This window comes from Salmo salar, chromosome ssa27 (assembly GCF_905237065.1).
Source record: "Salmo salar chromosome ssa27, Ssal_v3.1, whole genome shotgun sequence".
Classification (NCBI taxonomy): domain Eukaryota; kingdom Metazoa; phylum Chordata; class Actinopteri; order Salmoniformes; family Salmonidae; genus Salmo; species Salmo salar.
Genome location: NC_059468.1, coordinates 9901897 through 9921941, shown reverse-complemented (window position 1 = coordinate 9921941; position 20045 = coordinate 9901897). Strand labels below are relative to the sequence as shown.

Genomic DNA, 20045 nt, shown 5'->3' with positions numbered 1-20045 from the left:
ACAGCCGTCTTGGTACTCCTCCATTGTGAAAACGATTTTGATAGCTATAGAAATGCATTTATTAATGTCTACATTCATCTTCTGTTACAGACACCTTAATGCAAATTCAATTATGTTAACTAAACATAAATCTAATAAAAATATATTAAATTATTTATTTGAGAGTACTAATGTTACTGTCCCCACTACAAAAAAAATACTTAAATACATGTAATTTTGTCCTTGAAACATTTAATTGAAATACTGTACAATTCCTTTCATTCCTATGTACTGCTCCTACTGGGGAGTGCCAATATGGCCGACCGGTGGCTTCAAAGCCTCTCAGTGGCCAATACATAGCATCAGCAATCCAGGGTTTATATACATCATTGGTACATATTAGAGGTCGACCGATTATGATATTTCAATGCCGATACCGATTATTATAGGACCCCCCAAAAAAAGCCGATACCGATTAATCGGACGATTTGAATATATATATTTGTAATTATGACAGTTATCACAAATAAGACACATTGCTTTCCCTGGTGCCAATTCAATGTAATAGTCCCACACTGGTGCTCTGCTTTTCTCAGCCATCTGTAAAATGAATATAATCGTACACGCACAGCTCTCTGAAGTGACAAGGATACTGAAGAATCTGCTTAGGAGACACAAATACTCTCAACTGTTTGAATAATAAGAAACTAGAGTTTAAGTTACCTGTGATGAATGTTGAAAACAAAAACTGTAATTTCTATATGCAGGAAATCTTATTTTAATAATGGGCATGGTAAGAATTGACTACCAAAGTGTGAATCATAATTCCCATGACACCTTCCAGCAAAATCTGAAAAGCCGTTCCTTCATTCATTTATTCCAAAGGATATTTTTAGATTCACTTCAAATAAGGTCTGTGTTTCGTGTAGGCGTACACCACCATGCCAGTTTGATAACTGTGTAGATATCCATAGGACAAGGTAACTCTGATCAATATTGGCTAAATATAAGCACTTTTAGTTTTTTTTATAGAGTGGATTTTATTAAAATATGTTGACAAACGTTACTTTATCCTAGCCAGATTTTCACAAGGTTCAAAACGCCGAGGCGGTTTAAGCACAAAACACAGACCTTATTTGAAGTAGATCAAGACATTCTCTATGGAAGACATGAACGGTAAAATAACGAAGGAACCCCTTTCAAGTTCAGCCGCAAGTTATTACAGGAATTATGACGCGTCGACTCTTTCTCTCTATACCATTTGTATTTCATATACCTTTGTCTATTGGATGTTCTTATAGGCACTTTAGTATTGCCAGCCTAATCTCGGGAGTTGATAGGCTTGAAGTCATGAACAGCGCTGTGCCTCAAGCATTGCTAAGAGCTGCTGGCAAACACAGTAAAGTGCTGTTTGAATGAATGCTTACGAGCCTGCTGCTGCCTACCACCGCTCAGAAAGACTGCTCTATCAAATCATAGACTTAATTATAATATAATAAACACACAGAAATATGAGCCTTTGGTCATTAATATGGTCAAATCTGGAAACTATCATTTTGAAAACAAAACGTTTATTCTTTCAGTGAAATTCGTAACCGTTCCGTATTTTATCGAACGGGTGGCAACCCTAAGTCTAAATATTGCTGTTACATTGCACAACCTTCAATGTTATGTCATATTTATGGAAAATTCTGGAAAATTAATTATGGTCTTTGTTAGGAAGAAATGGTCTTCACACGAGCCTGGCGGCCCAAACTGCTGCATATACCCTGACTCTGCTTGCACTGAACGCAAAGAACTGACACAATTTCCCTAGTTAATATTGCCTGCTAACATGAATTTCTTTTAGCTAAATATGCACGTTTAAAAAAATATACTTCTGTGTATTGATTTTAAGAAAGGCATTGATGTTTATGGTTAGGTACAGTCGTGCAACGATTGTGCTTTTTTCGCAAATGCACTTTTGTTAAATCATCACCCGTTTGGGGAAGTTGAAGTAGGCTATGATTCGATAATAAATTAACAGGCACCGCATTGATAATATGCAACGCAGGACAAGCTAGTTAACCTAGTAATATCATCAACCATGTGTAGTTAACTAGTGATTATGTGAAGATTGATTGTTGTTTTATAAGATACGTTTAATGCTAGCTTGCAACTTACCTTTGCTCCTTGCAGCCACAAGGTCCTTTTGATGCTGCATTCGCCTAACAGGTGGTCAGCCTGCCACACAGTCCCCTCGTGGATTGCAATGTAATCGGCCATAATCGGCATCCAAAAAGGCAGATTTCCAATTGTTATGAAATCGGCCCTAATTAATCGGCCATGTCGATTAATCGGTCGACCTCTAATACATATACCATACAGCATAAACAGATCTGGGACCAGGCGATAACAATGATGTTAATATCAATTGATTGTATTGTTTATTGTGCCTTTCAATACACCCAAGGACTCTAAACCGGAGAATAGGATATTATGTTTTCTTTCCGTCCTTCCTTCCATCCTTTTCATGTTATGACTCTGTGTCTGACTCCATTTTCTCTCTCTCTCTCTCCCTCCATTCTCCCTCCATTCTCCCTCCCTCCCTCTCTGTCTCCCAGGTGAAAGAGGCTCACTTCAAGGCCCACCCAGACTGGAAGTGGTGCAACAAGGACAGGAGGAAGTCTATCTCTGAGGGCCGAGAGACCCCAGGGGCCAAAGAGGCACGCGAGAGGAGCATGTCGGAGAGCACAGGTCAGAGTGCGTGTGTGTGTGTGTTTGCATGTCTTTTCACTATAGGTGTGTTTTATGTGTGTTTATTTATCATCTTAAGGTTTTACACTTGACTTACAGGAAAATGTACATAGTAATGAGAGCACTTTGATGAAAAGTGTTATCTACTTATTTGTATATTTCCGTGCTCCACTCCTCTGAGGGTGCATGTGTGTGGGTGGGTTTGTTTTTTCCTGTGCTTGTACAAGCTATTTTTAAGCTTCTTGGTTGTGTTATTGTGTGATTGTGTGCGTGTATGAGTGTATTTGCTATTTTGGTATGTCTTGTATACAATGTACTCTATTGGCCTGTTTCCTGGACACTGGACTAAATGGCAAACTCATTTGAAAATCTCCATTGAATGTGCTTTTTAGTCCAGGAGTACACTTAATCTGTGTCTGGGAAACCAGCCCTGTTTAATGTGATTTTACTAAGACTATTTTACCCCCCTCCTCCGCCGTAGAGCCTGAGTCAGTGTCTCAGGGCATGGAGGTGAAGGGTGCGGCAGGTCCGGACTGGCCTGGGGGTTCTGAGCGTCATGCGGGGGCCTACAGTGGCCAGCTCCCTCGCCCCCGGGCCTTCTCCCAGAGTGCAGTACACAGCCTGGAGAGGCGGGAGCGGGCCAGAGATCTGGAGAAGGTACAGAGGACTGATATAGTTAGAGGCATCACTTTTTCTTCTGTTCTACGTGTTTTGTATGCCATTTTCTCCCCTTTTTTGTCTTTCATTTTTCTTATTTCTCCATCTTTCTTCTCTCTGTTTAGTAATAGTTATCCAGTAAAATACTGCATTATATCTCAAAGCACTTAGCATAGTAAAAAGGGAACTCACTCACCTTCACCACCAATGTATAGCACCCACACCCAAGGGATGCACGTCAGCCATTTTGAGCCAAACCTTCTATATCAGTGGAGCTAACTTCTAGCTCTGTGTTTCACTCTCAGTTGTGTCGAGAAGGGGCAGGCTCATTCCGCAGCCGCCCCCCTACTCTCTCCCTGACACAGTGTGGGGCCAGCGAGGACGTGACCAGTGACGAGGAGCGCATGGTCATCTGTGAGGAAGAGGGGGACGATGATGTCATGGGTGAGGCTGCAGTCGTATTTAGTGTGGCTACCATAGAATTAGGAAGTAGAATTTAAAAAATAAAAGCAGGAAATGCATCACCTATGCCTCTACCGCCATTCATTTCAATTAGACTGGTTTGGATTTCTCCCTGACCAAAATGGCTTCCATTATCGTTCCGTTCAGGAACTTTGAAGGTTAATGACACAGCCTTTCTAGTAATTTAATAGGATCTCTATGGTGACTACTCTGTGTGTCCACTGTCTCATTTGCTGAAATAAAATAGAGTAGATTCCCTATTCTATTTACACTGCATTCGGAAAGTATTCAGCCTTATTCTAAAATTGATTAATTAAATGTTTTTAAACAAAACTGTTTTTTTATATATTTTATCAAATTATTAAATTTTTCAAATAAAATTAAAACATATTTACATAAGTATTCAGACCCTTTGCTATGAGACTCAAAATTGACCCCAGGTGCATCCTGTTTCCATTGATCATCCTTGAGATGTTTCGACAACTTGATTGGAGTCCACCTGTGGTAAATTCAATTGATTGGACATGATTTGGAAAGGCATACCCCTGTCTATATAAGGTTCCACAGTTGACAGTGCATGTCAGAGCAAAAACCAAGCCATGAGGTCGAAGGAATTGTCCGTAGAGCTCCGAGACAGGATTAAGTCAAGGCACAAATCTAACATTTCTGCAGCATTGAAGGTCCCCAAAAACACTGTGGTCTCCATAATTCTTAAATGGAAGAAGTTTCGAACCACCAAGACTCTTCTGAAAGCTGGCCGCCCGGCCAAACTGAGCAATCGGGAGAGAAGGGTCAGGGAGGTGACCAAGAACCTGATGGTCACTCTAAGAGAGCTCCAGAGTTTCTCTGTGGAGATGGCAGAACCTTTCAGAAGCACAACCATCTCTGCAGCACTCTACCAATCAGGCCTTTATGGTGCAGTTGGAGACGGAAGCCACTCCTCAGTAAAAGGCACATAACAGCCTGCTTGGAGTTTGCCAAAAGGCACCTAAAGGACTCTCAGACCATGAGAAACAAGATGCTCTGGTCTGATGAAACCAACATTGAACTCTTTGGCCTGGGCAGGGACTGGGAGACTAGTCAGGATCGAGGGAAAGATCAACAGAGCAAAGTACAGAGAGATATTTGATGAAAACTTGCTCCAGAGTGCTCAGGACTTCAGACTGTGGCAAAGACTTGAGGCTGTAATCGCTGCCAAAGGTGCTTCAACAAAGTATTGAGTAAATGGTCTGAATACTTATGTAAATGTAATATTTCATATTTTTTTCAAATGTATCTATGTATGTATGTGTCAAAACAAAACCTGTTTTTGCTTTGTCATTATGGGGTATTGGGTGTAGATTGATAATCCATTTTAGAATAAGGCTGTAACCTAACAAAATCTGGAAAAAGTCAAGGGGTCTGAATACTTACCGAATGCACTGTATATGGTCTTAATACTGTTCTATGGCTCCTCAATGTCTTGCACATTTAGTCTATATATGTTTTACTACAGTAACTATCCTAAAGTCAACTCCCATAGCTGCTGTGTTGCTTGTCTGTCTCATATTGGTCCGTTTTTAATGGCACATTCACTATTGTTTTATTTCCATGTCTTTACTGTCCTGTCATGTCTGATTGGACCTATCGGATTCTCTTTATTTCCAGAGGACTCGTGCCCTGAGGGATCCATAGACCTCAAGTGTAAAGAGCGAGTGACTGACAGTGACGAGGATGAGCCGGATGGACAGGTACCCTACCCGTTTAGCCATATAGCCTCTTAGCCCTCTGGACTGTAGGTGCTATGAACTAGTTACAATTTAGATTTCATGGGTAATGGAACTGCCAAATGAAGTAGCATATACATACTGAATTTGAACAGATATCTAAAAGATAGATATTCAATTCCCACTCTTTCCTCCCACCCATGCTAAGATGGTGTGAGTCTGATCCGTTTCCTTCCCCCACCAGTTTTGAATTCTACATCGGTGCGCTGAGAGAGTTAATTCAGGAGGGACCTTAGTTAACGTTTCTCTTTGATCTCTCCCCTTCCAGCGAGCCTTCCAGCCAGTGGTCCGCTCCTCTCTCCCCTATGCCACCAGCACCTCCCACGCCGACTCTCACTCCGACTCTACCAAGGGGAACACAGGGGGGAGCACCGGAGAGAGCTCTGAGAGGAAGAGAAAACGAGGGATGGAGGGAGGAGAAGAGGGAAGTGGAGAATCCAAAAGAGGAGGTGGAGGGGGGCAGGTTCCCTCTAATTCCATCCCTGGATCAGCGCCCTTCACCTCGACCCCCGCTCTGGGTTATGGACTCACCCAGGTGCTCGGTGCAGTCCGGATGGCCCCCACCATGGTGACCAACGTGGTATGCCCCATCGCCAGCACGCCCATCCCTATCACCAGCAAGCCAATGGAAGGCCCCATCGCCCTCAGTGCCCTCCCTGGGGAGAAGAAAGCCACGCTTCTGATTGGAGGACCGGGAGCAGTAGGCGGGCCTATCACTTCAGGGGGTGGGTACTTGTCCTCATCCTCTCCCAATCCCGTGAGTGTGGGGCCGGGGGGGATGCAGGTCACCAGTCTAGTGCTGGGAGGCGCTTTCCCCAACCAGTCTATACAGCTTATAGCCCCGCCTCAGCCTCTCTTAAGCCCCACCCACAGCGCCCTGCCACTTCCCCTCCCCCTGCTGCAGCCCCAGTTCCTTCCTGCCGCCTCTCTCACCTCCGCTGGCGGTGCCAAGCCTGGCCTCACCCAGGTGCAGTACATCCTGCCCATCCTGTCTTCTGTCAGTGCCAACCCCAAGAGCCCCTCCCCTCAGCTAACCCAGCAGCCAACCGGCGTCCTCACGCTGCCCTCCACTCCGTCCACCCATGTCTCCCAGACCAATGGAATACATTCGGGGGCAGGAGCGGGAATAAGATATGCCGCAGTGGGAGGGGTCAGTCCTGGAGCAAGAGGTGAGAGAGAGGAGTGATTGGCTGACAGGGATGGAAAAGGGGTGGACCTATGGAAAAGGGGAGGGTACTTTGCTATATACAATGGGATATGCTTACGGCCATCCAAGATTCATACAGTTGAAGTCGGAAGTTTACATACACTTAGGTTGGAGTCATTAAAACTTGTTTTTCAACCACTCCACAAATTTGTTGTTAACAATCTATAGTTTTGGCAAGTCGTTTAGGACATCTACTTTGTGCATGACACAAGTAATTTTTCCAACAATTGTTTACAGACAGATTTTTCACTTATTATTCACCATATCACAATTCCAGTGGGTCAGAAGTTTACATACACTAAGTTGACTGTGCCTTTAAACAGCTTGGAAAATTCCAGAAAATGATGTCATGGCTTTAGAAGCTTCTGATAGGCTAATTGACATCATTTGAGTCAATTGGAGGTCTACCTGTGGATGTATTTCAAGGCCTACCATCAAACTCAGTGCCTCTTTGCTTGACATCATGGGAAAATCAAAAGAAATCAGCCAAGACCTCAGAATTTTTTTTACAGACACCTGAAGGTACCGCGTTCATCTGTACAAACAATAGTACACAAGTATAAACTCCATGGGACCACGCAGCCGTCATACCGCTCAGGAAGGAGACGCGTTCTGTCTCCTAGAGATGAACGTACTTTGGTTCGAAAAGTGCAAATCAATCCCAGAACAACAGCAGAGGACCTTGTGAAGATACTGGAGGAAACCGGTACAAAGTATCTATATCCACAGTAAAACGAGTCCTATATCGACATAACCTGAAAGGCCACTCAGCAAGGAAGAAGCCACTGCTCCAAAACCGCCATAAAAAAACTAGACTACAGTTTGCAACTGCACATGGGGACAAAGATCGTACTTTTTGGAGAAATGTCCTCTCGTCTGATGAATAGAACTGTTTGGCCATAATGACCATCGTCATGTTTGGAGGAAAAAGGGGGAGGCTTGCAAGCCGAAGAACACCATCCCAACCATGAAGCACGGGGGTGGCAGCATCATGTTGTGGGGGTGCTTTGCTGCAGGAGGGACTGGTGCACTTCACAAAATAGATGGCATCATGAGAAAGGAACATCTGGTGGATATATTGAAGCAATATCTCAGGACATCAGTCAGGAAGTTAAAGCTTGGTCGCAAATGGGTCTTCCAAATGGACAATGACCCCAAGCATACTTCCAAATTTGTGGCAAAATGGCTTAAGGACAACAAAGTCAAGGTATTGGAGTGGCCATCACAAAGCCCTGACCTCAATCCTATAGAAATTTGTGGGCAGAACTGAAAAAACATGTGCGAGCAAGGAGGCCTACAAACCTGACTCAGTTACACCAGCTCTGTCAGGAGGAATGGGCCAAAATTCACCCAAATTATTGTGGGAAGCGTGTGAAAGTCTACCGAAACGTTTGACCCAAGTTAAACAATTTAAAGGCAATGCTACCAAATACTAATTGAGTGTATGTAAACTTCTGACCCACTGGGAATGTGATGAAAGAAATAAAACCTGCAATAAATCATTCTCTCTACTATTATTCTGACATTTCACATTCTTAAAATAAAGTGGTGATCCTAGCTGACCTAAGGCAGGGAATTTTTACTAGGATTAAATGTCAGGAATTGTGAAAAACTGAGTTTAAATGTATTTGGCTAAGGTGTATGTAAACTTAACTGTAGGTCTAAGTGTTATTTTTTGGGGGGAAATTAGTTGAAATCCTCTTCAATTCCAGAATAAGTGTAACCTTCTATTTAGTCTCGCATATCCCTGCTCTTTAATATTACCTGTAAGTGAGTACGTTTACATGCACACTAATAATTCAATATTCATCGGATTATGGCAGTAGACAGATTATGCAACACTTTACGCTGCTTAACTTAATCGGCGTCAGGTCAAAATCGAAGTAAGCATACACCGATTAAAACACCTGGTTTTCAGAACAATCTTTCAAATTATTAGGACATGTAAACACCTTAATCGATGTTCCAGCGGTGTATTTTATCTGTGCTAGCACCAGCCGAGCGAGCCTCCCTCTTTAGCGTGAGTGAACAGCTGAATGTATGCAAAGTAGGTTTCCGATACAAACTTTAAATGTTCGAACTCGGAACCAAATGATTCGCTGTGGGTGATCATTTTATTTTGATTGGTGATTTTCTGCATTTATCAGAGTGCCATCGGGTAGCCTGATTTCAGATGTGTCCATGTGAACAGGATTATTAGGGAAATCGTTCTTCTTGCAAAGCATTAAATGTTTTAATCAAACTGTTATGCTAATCTAACTATCTCCAATATTCACATACTCGGTGAGAGAGAGAATTCATCACCTTATGATTGTCATTAGTTGTCATGTCAATACAGTCTTACCTCAACTGGTCTCTCTCTCTCTGTCTCTCTCTCTGTCTCTCTGTTTTTTTCTTTCTCTCTCTTTCATCAGTCCAAGCCCAGTCTCCAGTCTTGCAGAGCAAGATGTTGGTTCCCATGGCAACAGTGAGAACAGGCTCTACTCCTCCTCAGCCCATCTCCCACGTGGCCCCTCCCCTTCCTGTGCAAAATGGTGCTCTACCAGGAAACAAGGTAGCGATTATTACACACAAGCATACCACATAACAGCAACTTGTAGACCTCTTTCCGGAACAAAAGGCTTGAACATCGGTCAAATACATAGGCATACACTGTGATGATAACAATATAGGCATTAAATAAACACGATGTACAGTTCAATTTGTTGTTACTACGGGAATAAAACCAGAACGCTGATGGTGCAAGTATGCATGTGGACCACTAGCCTCCTGGCTGACCTGTGTGTGTGTGTGTGTGTGTGTGTGTGTGTTGTCCTGCACAGATCATCCAGATCGCCCCCATGCCAATGGTCCAGACAAATGTCCACCCTGCTGGAGCAGTGCATCCTGGGAGTCCTTTCCCTGTATCCATGGCAACAGCCACTGTGATGACTCCGGGCATCAAACCCCCTCAGAACGTGTTGCTGACCTCGCCTCCAACAAGGTACTCACTTTAAACCTACAATAAACGTCTGGTTATACAGTATGTTCAGTGCATTCGGAAAGTATTCAGACTCCTTGACTTTTTCCACATTTTGTTACGTTACAGACTGGATTAAAAAAATAAATTTCTCATCAATCTACACACAATACCCCATAATGACAAAGTGAAAACAGGTGTTTAGAAATGTTTGCCAATGTATTCAAGTATTCAGACCCTTTGCTATGTGACTCGAAATTGAGCTCTGGGGCATCCTGTTTCCATTGATCATCCTTGAAATGTTTCTACAACTTGATTGGAGTCCACCTGTGGTAAATTCAATTGATTGGACATGATTTGGAAAGGCACCCACCTGTCTATATAAGGTTCCAGTGCATGTCAGAGCAAAAACCAGGCCATGAAGTTGAAGGAATTGTCCGTAGAGCTCCGAGACAGGATTGTGTCGAGGCACAGATCTGGGGAAGGGTACCAAAACATTTATGCAGCATTGAAGGTCCCCAAGAACACAGTGTCCTCCATCATTCTTAAATGGAAGAAGTTTGGAACCACCAAGACTCTTCCTAGAGCTGGTCGCCCGGCCAAACTGAGCAATCGGAGGAGAAGAGCCTTGGTCAAGGAGGTGACCAAGAACCCAATGGTCACTCTGACAGAGCTCCAGAGTTCCGCTGTGGAGATGGGAGAACCTTCCAGAAGGACAACCATCCCTGCAGCACTCCACCAATCAGGCCTTTATGATAGAGTTGCCAGACGGAAGCCACTCCTCAGTAAAAGGCACATGACAGCCTGCTTTGAGCCAAAAGTCACCTAAAGACTCAGACCATGAGAAACAAGATTCTCTGGTCTGATGAAACCAAGATTGAACTCTTGGGCCTGAATGCCAAGAGTCACGTCTGGAGGACACCTGGCATCATCCCTATGGTGGTGAAGCATGGTGGTGGCAGCATCATGCTGTGGGGTTTTTCAGAGGCAGGGACTGGGAGACAGGATCGAGGGAAAGATGAATGGAGCAAAGTACAGAGATCCTTGATGAAAACCTGCTCCAGAGCATTCAGGACCTCAGACTGGGGCAAAGTTTTACCTTCCAACAGGACAACGACCCTAAGCACACAGCCAAGACAACGCAGGAGTGGCTTCGGGTCAAGTCTCTGAATGTCCTTGAGTGGCCCAGCCAGAGCCCGGACTTGAACCCGATCGAACATCTCTGGAGAGACCTGAAATTAGCTGTGCAGCGACGGTCCCTATCTAACCTGACAGAGCTTGAGAGGATCTGCAGAGAAGAATGGGAGAAACTCCCCAAATACAGGTGTGCCAAGCTTGTAGTGTCATACCCAAGAAGACTTGGGGCTGTAATCGCTGCCAAAGGTGATTCAACAAAGTACTGAGTAAAGGGTCTGAATACTTGTTTAAATGTGATATTTCAATTTATAAAAAACAGTTTTTCCTTTGTCATCATGGGGTACTGTATGTAGATTGAGGGGGGAAAAAACGATTTAATCAATTTTAGAGTAAGGCTGTAGCGTAACAAAATGTGGAAAAATTCTATGGGTCTGAATACTTTCCGAATGCACTGTATGTCCCACTATTACTTTCACATGGCATGTTTTAATTACAAGAGAACTTCAGTTGTTTTTAGTTTGTTGTGGCTGGTCAATGGACCTTCATCAGAACATTGTGTTCATAGCTAACCCATCTGCTGTTTGTCTCTTCTTCACTCTAGGATCACTTATGTCCAATCCAGCACTGGAGTGGTCTCCACGGCAACGGTCCAGGCCCCTCTCTCGCCAGGACCCGCCTACCTGCCATCGTCCCTGACGACTCTGGGCTTCACCGCCATTGCTCCGGCCGGCCAAGCCCTGATGCAGCCTCTCGTAGCGGGCCAACCGCCCTTGCTAGCCCCGGCCCTTTCCCCTGGAGCACCGGGGACCGGACGTCAACTCCTCACCGCCATCTACCCGGCCCCAAGCATCACCCTGGCGTCAGGTGTGGTTGCCATGACCTCCGTGCCCCCCAATTTGGCTCAAGAAGTGTCCGGCCAATCGTCACCCTCGGCTGTCGGCGTCCAGGGTTCAAAGGACGTGACCCGGTCACATGAAGAGGGAATGCCACACCTGACTGCAGAGATGGAGCAAAAGTCACAGGTGGAGGTCCAGGCCCAACGGAAGAACAAGGCTCAGATAAAGAAAGAGGGCATAAAGAAAGAGAACACGACGGAGGATGTCGAGGCATATAGCAAAACCGGTGCTAACTCAATGGCTATGTCCAGCAGCAATATACCAACAGGTATGTCGAAACTGTACTTTCAGTGCATCTCTTATGCTATAGTTGCCTCTTTTATAACTAGCTATGTTACAATATATTATTACTAGGAATCATGAGCCACTATTCTGTATTTTCCTGCAGGGAGTGAAGAAGACGGTGGTCGAGCCAGCCACATGAAAGAAGAGAATACGGACCATGACCGAGATTATGCCAGAGGGAATGGGGAGAGGGAGATAAAGAAAGAGAGTGGGACGCCTGAACCAGAGGAGTCCAGGGAGGCAGAGGATTGGCCCCATGAGGGCCACAACAAAGGGGACAGTGGCAACGGGGGCCACAGCAAAGAGGTACGAGACTCTGGGTTTTGCTGAAGATTAAGCACCCATCGAAAAACAATGACTTCTGTAGAGATTGCAAAACGCAATGCAAACAATTGTATTATCGCGATGTAAAATGATATTCAAGCACTTATCAAGGACGAGGCTTTCTCTCTCTCTCCCTCTCTCTCGCTCTCCAGGCTGGACTGAGGGAACCTCTCCACCCTCCCACAGGACTGGACCCTCCTCCGCCTCCCCCACAGACTGAAAGGGACACCCCCCCCTCAGCCAAGAAGACCAAATTCCGCCCCCCTCCACTCAAAAAGCCCTCAGACGTCGTTGAAAAGTGAGTGACAGGGATGGGGGGGAGGGGTGCAATGGGAGGAAATGAAAACACATCACCATTGCGTTGCTTCTCTCTGTGGTCACTATGTGGTAAATTGTTGACAGTTGACAGTTATTACCAAGTGGAGAAGAATTTGTAGCCAGGGAATCAGTTGGTTGGAGCTTGGTGCTTACATCACTAGCGTTGAGGGTTCGATCCAGACCCGGCGACAGGATAAAGTGACCAAGGGGGCAGTTGAAATCTGCATTTTTTGGGGGGGGCGGGGGGGGTCCTTGCATTTGGAATTACATTGGATTCTGTTTATATCACGCCGCACCACAATAAACATGAAGTTCAAATGCAGCGACTCTGAGATCATTGAGTGCTTTTGAAGTGACCGGTTGGCGCCGAAATCGGTAGCCTTTCCCCATTGCACTGCATCAGCGTCGAATAGGGGTCCCTCTAGCAGTCGTAAAGGACAAAGAGCCAACAGGAGGCATGCAGGGAGCAATTCAAATGACTGTTGGACTTATTCACACAGCGCTGGTGTTTCAAAGATGACGATGATATTTACATATGTATATATACCAAGTTCTGATTTCAAAATGTCAGCATTCAAAAGAAAAAGCCTCTCATCAGGTAAAACCTGTCTGAACCAATAAATCACAGCTGGGGGGGTACCAGGCTCAGATACAGCCTCTTAGAGTTACCCAAACATGTACTAACTACTACATCACCAAACGGGCACTTAAATACATTTGGCCACACATATATTCTTGCTCGTTCACACAACATTGAACATGACGGAGGAACCGGACACATGCTCTCCAAACGAGAAGTGGACAGGAAACGGGTAAATGCAATTCCATAAATCAAATGTTTGTGCGCTCTCCAAACAACGTTTCCTCTTGGAGAAGGAGAATGGTATGAATGCGTATTATTCTGAATGACTTATCAGCGTTCCCTTAACCAACCTACATTAATGGTGGAGAATGTTGGGATTAAAAGTAACTTCCCTGATGAATATGTAGTTCACGGAGCATTGATAAACCGGGACAAACGATTGACACAATGGAACAAATGGTGCTCACGAATTAGCGCGCGTCAGTGCGCTAATAGTGGAGAGAGACGTGGCTATACAGCGTCTTCGCTTATTCTGGTCTTGGCATTCCTCACACATTGGCAGTAACCTCATAAACATTGTCAGGACGTAGCAGTGGTCATTCTCCCCTTCAACTGAAATCAATACGGTTCAGTATTTCTAACCCCCCCCTTAAACGCACACACTACCCAAACTAATGGACATGTCACGGCGAGGCAGAATGGCACATTCCAAGTGAGCACTGGACACATGATGCATATTAACCAACATGGTATGGAGTACACTCCATACGGTTGCCCCCGGGGCAGATGAACACTTTGCCCAGGCCCTAAACACTATCCACTAATCTATTTGCGATGGGGCACAAACCTCCCCGCATGGGCCTTTGTTGAAGCAAGTAAGGGAGCATTATCTCCTGAAAGATGCACAGTGGACACTGGGGTTGTCTCCAGACGCCCCAGCAGTGACCCAACTTCCATGCCACACCCAGGAACATATTGCGGTGCAGTCATTTTCCCAGGGAAAGGGTCAGAGTACACCCTCTCCTCTCCAGGCTCCGGAGACACTCCTGCAGAGCCCCCCTCCCCCATTGGAACAGGAGAGAACCAGGAAGGAGACAGTTCAGTCTCCAACACGGCGTCCTTACCAGGGCCAGACTGGTAAACTTAAACCCTCCCTTACAGTATAAATCAAAAAATGACAGGCGGAGGCGTATCACATTATTCACTTAGCCTACCACAGATGAGAAGTGTTTCCCCCCCCCCCTGCTTTTTATGGAAACCCAGAGGAGTCATACCTAACCGCCCCAGTGGTTTTCAAGAGCCCCCCTACACACACCGCGGCACTCTCTCCACAGCGGAGATCCATCTTTTTTTTTTGACCCAACCTGTCACAATCACATTTTTTTTGCTATTTTTATATAGTGAAAATAAAACTGAGGTGCACAAACCCCTTTTTTTAGCCCAACTGTACCCAACCGGGTACGGTTGGATCCCATCATGGGTCTCATAAAATCAAACTATATTTCAACTGTACAGGGTCCTGTCGGGGTCCTATTTCGAGGAGCGCTTTGCCGAGCTGCCAGAGTTCAGGCCAGAAGAGGTGCTGCCCTCTCCCACCCTCCAGAGTCTGGCCACCTCCCCCCGAGCCATACTGGGCAGCTACCGGAAGAAGAGGAGAAACTCCACAGGTGAGAGAGATTTGTTGTGATGTGAGGTTTGCCCTACATTTTTTCTTTTTAATCCGTCGTCCCCGCAGGAGGCCTTTTGCATCTTGGTAGGCCGTCATTGTAAATAAGAATTTGTTCTTAATTGACTTGCCTAGTTAAATAAAACAAAATGTTCAAAAAGTGCTTCTGCTTCCACGTAAATACATAGAATCAGTTGAGAAGAACACCCCATCATACACACTCCTCCCCACAGACAGAAAAAGTTAATAAGTTCATGTCAGGCAAGACTGCGAGTAGGTGGCAGTTCCACACAATTAAAGGGATACTTTGGGATTCTGGCAATGCTAGCACATACCCATAGACTTCCAGTCATTGCGCTAACGCTATATAACGCTTTCAATTTTGGGGCTCCCGGGTGGCGCCGAGGTCTCAGGCACTACATCTCAGTGCTAGAGGCGTAACTAAAGAGAACCTGGTTCGAATCCAGGCTGTATCACAACCGGCCGTGATTGGGAGTCCCATAGGGCGGCGTAAAATTGGTCCAGCGTCGTCCAGGTTTGGCCGGTATAGGCCGTCATTGTGAATAAGAATTTGTTCTTAACTGACTTTCCAGGTTAAATAAAAAGATATTTAGGATTAGCTCGCAAAACTTAACTTCCTTCATACTGGACACAGTGACATTAAAATGGTATCCGTAAGTTCATCTGACTTTGTGGAAGTAGATAAAGGGCTTCATTTCCAAAATCCCAAAGTATCCCTTTAAGGCCTACATGCCAGCTTCAGTACATCATTGCCGTCTACCTCTTATGTCTCCCCTGCTGTTAAGCACTTTTATTGACAGGGGGACAAACTAATGTTTATAACTGTTCAGCCTGCATCTAGGCACAGTATAACGCCTAGATGCATTAGCTGGAAGTCTGCGTATGGGGTCCGATATGACCTTTCTGCCCTGTCTGACGGTCTCCTGGGAAATGAACTGGAGAGAGGAGAGGGAAGTGTCATGCCAATACTCTTCCCTGCTGTCTTGGTCAGTCTGAAGATGAAGGCCTTGAGCTGCACTGTCGGGTTAAACCTTATCCTTAAACAAGCATGACTAGGGAGAGAGTTGTCGAACATATTCAAAAGAAAATGTATTAAGAATCTAGCACGGCCACTGAAATGAATTTGAACAGATTTCTTTCCTCCGTTAAAAACAGAGGTAGAATATAATGTGATTCCGTGTTCTATTGGATTCTGTGGTTAAAACATCTTCTCTTCATCCTATATCCGCCGCCTCCTTCACTCACTCACTCCCATCTCCTTATCCTCTGTATCTTCTTCCTCCCCCTCTTCTGTATCACCCCCTTCTCATGTTCTTCCTCCTCTTCTCCTCCTCCCCTTCAGACCTGGACTCGTCTGCGGAGGACCCCAGCTCTCCCAGGAGGAAGACTGCAGCTCGGAGCCGTCTCTCCAGCTGCAGCTCGGAGCCCAACACACCAAAGAGCGAGGCCAAGTGTGAGGGGGACATCTTCACCTTCGACAGAGCTGGTATGTAGCGTGGAGTGTACGGCAGTCTGTTGTAGATTATGTCTTGTGTCCTAAATGGTACCCTATGTAGTGCACTACGTTTGGCTAGGCCCCTGTAGCTTTTTCCTTAGTTACTTTTCCCTTCCTCCTCGCATTCTTTTCCCACTCATCAGTTTGGATTCCCCCTCGGTGCCTCCTCTATTCTCCATTCTTCTCATCCCTCCCTTCTCTCAATCCCTCCCTTCTTTCTCTCTCTCTCTCTCTCTCTCTCTCTCTCTCTCTCTCTCTCTCTCTCTCTCTCTCTCTCTCTCTCTCTCTCTCTCTCTCTCTCTCTCTCTCTCTCTCTCTCTCTCTCTCTCTCTCTCTCCTCTGTCCTGTCATTTCTTTACCGTAGGTGCTGAGTCTGAAGATGTCTTGGGGGAGATGGACAAAGTGCCGTACTCCTCTCTCCGGAGGACTCTGGACCAGCGCAGGGCTCTCGTCATGCAGCTCTTCCATGAACACGGCTTCTTCCCTTCAGGTAACCACCCGGCACCATCTGCTTCTCTCATTGGCTCATGTAGCCAAATTGTTGACTGTCATTGGTCACCTTGTATACTGGTTTTGTGGTTGAGCAAGGCCAGATTACAACCAACTAGTCCCTGATACAACCAGGCAAAGGTTGCACTGCAATTATTTTTCTTCAGAAGGGGGCTCATCTTCTTTCCCTCTCCTCTCGTCCTCTGCCCCACCCCCCCCATCTAGCTCAGGCCACTGCAGCCTTCCAGGCACGCTACTCAGACACCTTCCCCACCAAACTGTGTCTGCAGCTGAAGATCAGGGAGGTGAGGCAGAAGATAATGCAGACAGCCACGCCTGGGACCCCCGGAATCTCTGAGCCCGGCGGGTCAACAACAGGGGTCATGGGTTCAACGGACTCCGCCTCGGCCGCCATCGGTTCCTCCAATACCAACACTCGAGATGGTACAGGGACGGAGCCAGGAGAAAGAGGGCGGAGTCCCGAGGAGCCCAGGAACGTGGGCAAATTGTAGGAATGGAAAGAAGGAGAGATGGAAAGAAGGAGAAAAGCAAGAGAATGGAGAAGGTGGAGAGAAAGTGTCAAAAGAGAGAGGGGAGTGTTGTTGTGACCCACAGCATGTCCTTGTACATGTAGTAACAGGACATCAGTTTCACTTCGGCACAGTTCTGTACTGGCTGTACCCTCAGCACATTTGTAGTTTGACACAGAACATTCTGTGGTACACACCAGTGGAGGCTGGTGGGAGAAGCTATAGGAGGACAGGCTCATTGTATTGTCTGGAATGGAATAAAAGGAACGGAGTTAAGCACGTGGTTTCCATATGTTTGATACCGTTCCATTTATTCCATTCCAGCCCTAACAATGAGCCCGTCCTCCTATAGCTCCTCCCACCAGCCTCCACTGGTACACACATTCTTACTGTCTCTCTCTCTCTCGCACACACACACACACCCCACCAACTCAGACTGTTACTCTTGGGTGGCAGTCACAAGCACTGTCACACAGAAGACGACCGTACACAATGGCACTTTGTAACAATTTGTGAGGATTCAGTTTGCAGCCCTCTGTTGCCATTGACTTGACTTCCCTCCCTCCACTCCTCAGCACAGTGGTTGGGATGTATCCAATGTAACAGCCACTGAAATTCCACAGCCCCTCTATGCTGCAACAACAGACAGCACTGAACTGGACACAACGCTGCACACACACAGTCTGCCAGTCAACTCAACACTCGCCTGACAAAGCCTTTGGCCTGCACAGTTTTTAGAGATTGGAGAAAGTGAGTCAACCATTGGCTCCCGAAAAAGGGAGGCTGGACGCAGCGTGACCATTGACCAATCCCTGGCCCAATCAGTAATCAACGTCACAGACAGGCTGGGTTCCTATTGGCTGGAGAGGATGTTGTATATTGGGGTTTGCCCCCTTGTGAACGCCGTTATGAGATATGAAATATGTAAAAATTGAAGGGTGATGCGTGACAAAGCAACAAACTCAACATTGGTTGGCTGTAAACGAGCACAGAGAAAGGCTGAACGAGACAAATCGTCCATTCATTGGTCAACTCAAGAGGCTGCGGATTCCACCAAGGACTCCGGAAGCAGATGATGCGACTTGGCTCCCAAGTGACAGTTGACAAGCAAAAGTAGATTTATAACCAACGTCTAGGAGTCACCCAGTGGATATATTGCTTTATCTTGTATTGTTGCAGTGGAAATAACACGTTTTTTCTGTGGCCTGTTTTCTCTCTTGTGGCTCTCATTGGTGTTTCTCCAGCATAAACTTATATAAAAGGGGTTTGGAAACAGCCCACGCAACCCCTCTTCTAAATTTTACTTTGGGCCATTCCCCCTCTCCCATGACTGCTCAGTAGACACATAGAGGAGGGGGCAGGCAGTTTGTTTTTAAACGTTGAAATCAGGTGTTTGCACAATGTGTGGTCTTGTGACTGCAATTTAAATCAGGAAAGTATTATTTTTAGAGATTGTTTCATAGAAATAACCTTGTTGTTCAATGTTATCAATCCCCCTTCTTCCATTTGGAGCCCCTTTCCCCCTTGCTTCCTTTCCTTGCCCCTCTAACCAAGTGTTGTTAGAAAGTGCCCTTAAGCACTGGTCCAGGGTCAGTTCTGTTACGTAGCTCAGGATGGCTCTGGTTAGAGTTTAGTTCAGGGAAAACAGATCCTAGACCAGCCCCGTAGGGCATTCTCTGGAGCCCTCTCTCTTCCCTCTCTGCCACTTTATTTTTTCCTTATTAAATGGTGCAATAGGACATTTGGAATGGGTGGGTTATGTGGGTCTGTGCCATAGATATTTACAGTACAGTCAGAAGACCCATTCTAACAACTATGGCATAAGAAGAACTCTCTGAGATTGCTATATTTGAAGAGATAGAGCATAGCTAACTAACTAAAGTCAAAGACATTCAAATAGCACTTTTTGCCTCTTCACTTGTTTTTGGGAAGAGTTGGGGTAGTTATGGGTGTACCTTTATTTCTCTGTATACAGTTGGATGTGTGAAAAATATCTATATTTCCATATGTGCAAATAGATGTTGTGTGTGTGTTTGCGCACATGCATGTATGGACTCGGCCACACCCTGGTTCCTTCACATACCATACAATGACATTATCAATCATATGTTCTTCACATATACTGGAGGCAGTATTTTTACAGTCACCAGGACTATTATATGCCACCTTGACTGTTATATAATGAGATAGTCCAAGATCAAACACATAGAATTTATCAAAGATTTGTTAAGTCTTGCAAAGGTGAGGCCTGAAATGTTTCCATGAACATGCATGTGTGCACGCAAACACACAGACATACATACACACACACACATGTATGCGTGTACACTGTATGATTGTGCTTAAAATAAACTGTCCATACTTTGGAGAAGGAATTTTAGAATGAGAGAGATGAGTGTGAGCTCATAAACAGGCATGTTGACCATGTGCAATATTTCTAAGCAAAATAAACAACTAAATATTGAAAATATTAAAGACCTAACACAATATCCTTGGTCTTTGACTTTGTTCTGAGTCAGATTAGTGAAGGTGAGT

The 20045-nt window shown here is 45.4% G+C and overlaps 1 protein-coding gene across 1 annotated transcript in view; it reads left to right on the top strand.

Annotated features, from left to right (window-relative positions):
• cica (capicua transcriptional repressor a) overlaps window positions 1-19999 on the top strand; it is a gene marked incomplete at its 5' end in the record, with an annotated part of 32053 nt that extends 12054 nt beyond the window's left edge. The window contains 14 exons of the mRNA XM_045709883.1: window positions 2583-2715; window positions 3197-3372; window positions 3678-3816; window positions 5482-5564; window positions 5869-6325; window positions 9222-9361; window positions 9630-9790; window positions 11505-12067; window positions 12188-12390; window positions 12561-12706; window positions 14825-14976; window positions 16339-16482; window positions 16856-16981; window positions 17206-19999. Of these exons, the coding sequence (XP_045565839.1) occupies window positions 2583-2715; window positions 3197-3372; window positions 3678-3816; window positions 5482-5564; window positions 5869-6325; window positions 9222-9361; window positions 9630-9790; window positions 11505-12067; window positions 12188-12390; window positions 12561-12706; window positions 14825-14976; window positions 16339-16482; window positions 16856-16981; window positions 17206-17492 (2910 nt within the window). The remainder of the gene's footprint in view (window positions 1-2582; window positions 2716-3196; window positions 3373-3677; window positions 3817-5481; window positions 5565-5868; window positions 6326-9221; window positions 9362-9629; window positions 9791-11504; window positions 12068-12187; window positions 12391-12560; window positions 12707-14824; window positions 14977-16338; window positions 16483-16855; window positions 16982-17205) is intronic.
• Window positions 20000-20045: the final 46 nt, after the last annotated feature.